The sequence below is a fragment of the Gossypium hirsutum genome, chromosome A04 (genome assembly GCF_007990345.1).
Source record: "Gossypium hirsutum isolate 1008001.06 chromosome A04, Gossypium_hirsutum_v2.1, whole genome shotgun sequence".
Lineage (NCBI taxonomy): Eukaryota > Viridiplantae > Streptophyta > Magnoliopsida > Malvales > Malvaceae > Gossypium > Gossypium hirsutum.
This window is the reverse complement of record NC_053427.1, coordinates 68,549,329-68,554,503: the sequence shown is the minus strand read 5'-3', so window position 1 is coordinate 68,554,503 and position 5,175 is coordinate 68,549,329. Positions and strand designations below refer to the sequence as shown.

The 5,175-nt window shown below is 30.6% G+C and overlaps 1 protein-coding gene across 2 annotated transcripts; it reads right to left on the bottom strand.

Annotated features, from left to right (window-relative positions):
* Positions 1 to 465: 465 nt before the first annotated feature.
* On the bottom strand, positions 466 to 4,918 carry LOC107948316 (probable inactive ATP-dependent zinc metalloprotease FTSHI 1, chloroplastic). 2 transcript variants are annotated; one of them, XR_005925561.1, is made up of 7 exons: positions 4,043 to 4,918; positions 3,685 to 3,737; positions 3,127 to 3,322; positions 2,661 to 2,775; positions 1,610 to 1,707; positions 1,007 to 1,184; positions 466 to 789 (listed from the first exon to the last, which is right to left on the bottom strand). XR_005925561.1 is itself a non-coding variant. In XM_016882812.2 (6 exons), the coding sequence occupies exons 1-5, from the start codon at positions 4,100 to 4,102 to the stop codon at positions 1,637 to 1,639; spliced, it is 495 nt and encodes a 164-aa protein (XP_016738301.2). In that variant the 5' UTR covers positions 4,103 to 4,918; the 3' UTR covers positions 466 to 789; positions 1,610 to 1,636. The 2 variants fall into 2 exon arrangements, 1 of the variants encoding a protein (XP_016738301.2); XM_016882812.2 differs by lacking the exon at positions 1,007 to 1,184.
* Between the last annotated feature and the right edge of the window lie 257 nt (positions 4,919 to 5,175).

Below are 5,175 nucleotides of genomic sequence, written 5' to 3'. Positions count from 1 at the left end.
ATACCCACTACAGCAAAATAGGTTTTTAGCGGCATTTTTTTGGGCCTATAAGTGCCACTAAAGACAACGCCACTAACATTTTGCGGCGTTTATGAAAAAAAATGCCGCTATAGAACATGATCTTTAGCGGCGCTTTTTCGACATACGCCGCTAAAGAACATGATCTTTAGCGATGCTTTCCCAAAAACGCCGCTAAAGAACATGACCTTTAGCAACGCTTTTCCCACAAATGCAACTATAAAATAGACTTTTAGCGACGCTTTTCTCACAAACGCCGCTAAAGAACATGACCTTTAAAAAATTTATTTTAATTAAATAATATTTATTTCTATGATAAATATTATATTATGTTTAATTTTTGAAAGTTGAACTTTAAACTATATACTTTTAAGGATAAATAAAAAATATTAATGGAATTAAATTTTCTATTAAAATTTTAACTTTAAAACTAAATATAAAAATTAATGAATTTAAATTTAATACATAAACATTGATTCAATATATAATTTAATACATAAAAAAACATACAAACACACTCACAAAGTATTACTATTTCTAAAACAAAATTCATCCTGGTGAGAAAAGAATGCCAAATAATCATCACCTCTCATTAATCAAAGGAAAAAGATCAGAAAATAAGAAGAAACAATATACAACATAGGGTTGGTTCAAGCTTAGATGAAACCAAAGTATTGCAATGCCTGCATATAACTTAGAGAAGTCCTTTGATGCTTTCAATTCAACAGCCAGAGAATCCAAAACATCGGAACAGAAAGCCAAAGTATGCACCTATAAGCCAAAGTCAGGCCAGTAAGGAAATCACTTATACGACCCTCAAAGCCACATATGTCAAAGTACATTATCTGATCTCTTTGAATGTGATATGGAAAGATAAATTTTTAATAATGCCACCATAAAGTAAGAATCAGAATTTGTTTCGACAAAAGTTATTGATCATATAATTAATCATGTAATCAGAATTTATGTATATAATCAATGACTTTACCTTTGGAAAACATGGTGATCAAGAAGTTGGTAAGTGATTGATAAGAGTGATAAAGCTTTATATCAATCTTTCTTGTCATTGCTACTATTTCCATCTTCACCTTAACATAAATGGATCTACCATTTTCATTCTCTGCAACCCGGTTGTTCTCAGCCCTTCCAACTCGGGGCTGCTACTACTAGAATATATTCAAACACATAATATTTGGGAAATATATTCGACTGACTTTTCCAAAAGATGGACTCTAATTGCATACTCAATGTCTGCCACGAATATTCATTGGTAATTCATTACTAGGCAAGTGAAACATAATTTATTCTGAATCCAGAAATATTCATTGGTAATATCACTTAAATCTATAATCAAACCAAATATATTTCTAAACCAACTAAAAAGGACTATAGAAAGACCAATACAGAATGAGAAAACCACACCTAATATTTTGAGAAACTTGAATGAACAAATAACATTAAAAAATTTCCACATGACTGGACCAAAAAATAACAATAAGGTAATATCTATATTAACAATACAAATCAAAGAAATCTAATTTATACTAGATAACAAGCAAACAGTATGATACAAGGCATCGGGGCTTCTTACCTTATTCGCACTTAAGATGTCATCAAACTATTTTAAAACTGTTGGGGAAGCCAAATGGTCAAGCTCAACTCCCAATATCGTAATAGGCAGCTTCACACCTGCAAATATTCCCACACCAGTTTTTTACTATACTAGTTCATATATGTAGCAAGTGTAGTTAGTTGGATGTCTTCAATTTTTAGTGAAACATTTGTCTTAGAACCTTAAAAGCAACTCAGATTTAATTCTCTAATCTAAGTTTGCTATGGCTAAAGACTCGATAAACTATGAATTCGAAATAGATTCTAATTAAGTAATGCTAGTAAAACAGGAAAGCTCTCTTAAAGGAATCATCTAATAACTCCAATCATGCCCAAAACTTCAATTTTTGCATTAAGTGTATCATCAAAACAGTTTCATGCTATAGATTATGGAAAAAGCACTATTGGAAATCATCATAGAAGGACAAGTTTTCTCATCTCAAGAAAGTTGCATGAATGTGCTAATGGTATTAGTCCCAAATATTTTAATAGTGAATTGATGGACCATAGATGAATTTATTTAGGTAAGTTGTAGAGTTGGTTCATCATCAAAAGTAGTATTTGGTATTCAAGGTCATCAATATTGCAATGTTGCTCAAACATGATAACCTATAAAATACAAGTAATATTTTATTAATATAACTAAATTATAATATTAAAATTAAAATACTAAATAACATTTTAATTTGAAAACAGAACTAAATCTAAAAATTCTGAAAAATAAGAATTATATTATATATAACAATTTTTTTTTATAAAGTTAAAAAGAAAGCATGGAATTTAGTTTTGAATTTGATTCAAAAATATAATTCTGAGAAGGTAAGATATGATATGAAACAATTAAAATTTTGAGAGGAAATTTTAGTTCTGAAAAAAATTAGTATAATTTTTCAGCTCACTTCATCTTGGAAACAAAAGTTTTTTCACCTTTGATACAATACTAGTTGTGTCAACCTTGTTCCCTATGTTTTATTAAAAAATACATGATTTCAGTAATCAAATTAGAAATAAAGAAAAAGTTGAATGCATACCAGGCAAGTTATTTGCATAAGAAGACAAATCAACTGACTCTGACATCTTCACTTTGCTTGCATGAATTTTCCAAATTTGCAATCGCCCCTTAGCATTTGGAGGATGAATTCTTATCTACATAAAAATCACCACAAGAAAAAAGATGAATTGGTGTCATTTCACAAAGCAATTCAGAAAATAAAAACAATAAAGATTGTCTTCCGGAGCTGGAAAACACTTCAAGTATAATGGATTCAACCAACAGATAATGCATAGCATATAGATGTAAAACAGAATCATATACAACTATGAGGCAGGATACCACTCTCAGAAAAATACATACTTGAAGCAACAAATATAATGTCACACTTCAACAAGGCCTTAACAATAAATACAAGAACTGCTTAGAATTTCCATCGAATATATTTTTGTATTGATGAGATATATTAATTAATTAGATCTACTATTCAAGTGATGGAAATTAACCTTGTGATCAAAACGACCTGGCCTGAGAAGTGTAGGATCTGACAAATCTCTACAATTTGTAGCAGCCAAAAATATAACACCTTTGCCAGTATCAAACCCATCAAGCTCTATTAGTAGCTGATTCAAAGTAGTTTCCCGCTCCTGAGTGGCTGCATTATACAGGTGGTCTGTTATTTCCTTGAAAATCCCCTGACGTCTAATCAAATAGAAAGAAAGAGAGAAAATCATTCACATATGATCTTAAAGACAGCTATGTCCACTAAATTCATCTATAGTTATCTTTCTACTCAGAATTGCAATGATAATTGGCCTGTAAAAGGTACCGAGTGTAGCCCATTCTCAGTGTCTTATAAAATACCATAAAAGATAACCAAGGCAGCTATATTTCCATTTCCAATCACTTGATTTAGATCAAATGCAAAATATTAATGATTAGTTGCAAACTATATCTGCAAAGCTTATACCTCATTCGCCTTCAGATGTCAACAAATGGTCTGGTTTCAACAAGTTCTTGCATTAAAAAAAGAAGGGATAGGAGTAGCAACAAGATTATCATACCTAGTTGCTAAAGCATCAATTTCATCAGTGAATATAACTGATGGTTTATTTACCTGCAAAAGATAAGAATTTCTCAACAAATTACACAAAGTACATAGCACAACCAAGTATCTGTAAATAAAAGGAATATGTACTTATAACATAAAAAATAATAACACAGAAAATACAGCAAGCTGATTTATAGGTGGCCCAACCATTTGCAACATTTTCTCTGTTTCCTAATTATTATCAGATGCCCAACAAGTTTTTTCAAGATGAAGCGTCAAAAGTATGGAATCTAGATTACAAGTATTGCATCACAATTAACAACTACATGCTGCCTTAGAAATCAAATATAAGAAACTTATAGCATTATCACCTTGGCTCTCTTAAACAGATCCCTGATACGAGCAGAACCAACACTGACTAAAACTTCCATAAATTCTTATCACTCAACGATGAGTAATTTATCCTATTTTTAGAATGATTAATGTGAAAATATGCTGGGAACTTTTTATTATCATTTAACGATGGAGTGAGCAATTTAATTAATTTCTATTTTGAAACTAAATTAACAAATTCTTTTAGAAATGATGAAAATAAAAATGAAAATAAAATCATTTTTATGAAAGAAACTTTCATTAAAAGAAGTTGTAAATAGTGGAAGACTAAAGTTCTCAAAAGTTGTAAAAAATCATGGTAGACAAAAGTCAAAGAGGCCGGAAACCCAAAACATACCGGGGAAAGCAGAAGAGGTTTAATTATTATGGATTTATGTTATTTACTCTAATTATTATATTATATTATGTAAAATTGTTCAATGACTTTAAGATTTAAAAAAAACTATAAAATCTAAGATTGTTGCGAAACTTAAATCTAGGAAGTTAGATTTGAAATTCCTCCAAAACCCATAGCTTAAACAAATAAGAAATCAAATTGTTCTCAAATCCACACCCACAGTCTTTGACCTTTTAAAATAAAAGAAAAGCTTACATGAAATATTACACTCAGATGAAGTAAACGAGAAAAGCGTCCGATTATACGAATTTGTTGCAAGTAACCTACTAAATAGAAAAGCGATTCAATTAAGATGTTGATTGAAACATTTCAGAGTTAACAAATATACTTAGCTATTGTGGAAAATGTATGTTAGCTTGGCTTTGCTTCACCATGTCTGCTGATTTTTTTAGGGAAAATTTAGGGATTAGGGGAAATGTAGAGAATTGGGAAATTTGTTTCAGGGGGAATGGCTAAGTGTCGGGCATGAGAAAAGGATAAAATTTAATAAAGGAAACGACACTGTTTAGGTAAAAAAATTGACAGTTTGTGGCGCTTTCGAAAAGCACCGCTAAAGCCTATCTATTGCGGCGTTTATAAGATAGCGCCGCTAATCCCCCTAAATCTCCAATTAAAACGATGTCATTTTCATTACACTAATGTTTTTGCGGCTTTTTTCTACTAATTCCCTAAAGTAAAATGCTTTTTGCGGCATTTTTCCAAAAGTGCCATTAA

Coding starts and splice junctions, on each gene's coding strand:
- LOC107948316 (XM_016882812.2), bottom strand. CDS start 4,102: ATGGAAGTTTTAGTCAGTGTTGGTTCTGCTCGTATCAGGGATCTGTTT. Junction 3,323..3,684: donor ATTGATGCTTTAGCAACTAG/GTATGATAATCT, acceptor CTATTTGATTAG/ACGTCAGGGGATTTTCAAGG. Junction 2,776..3,126: donor CAGGTCGTTTTGATCACAAG/GTTAATTTCCAT, acceptor ATTTTTATGTAG/ATAAGAATTCATCCTCCAAA.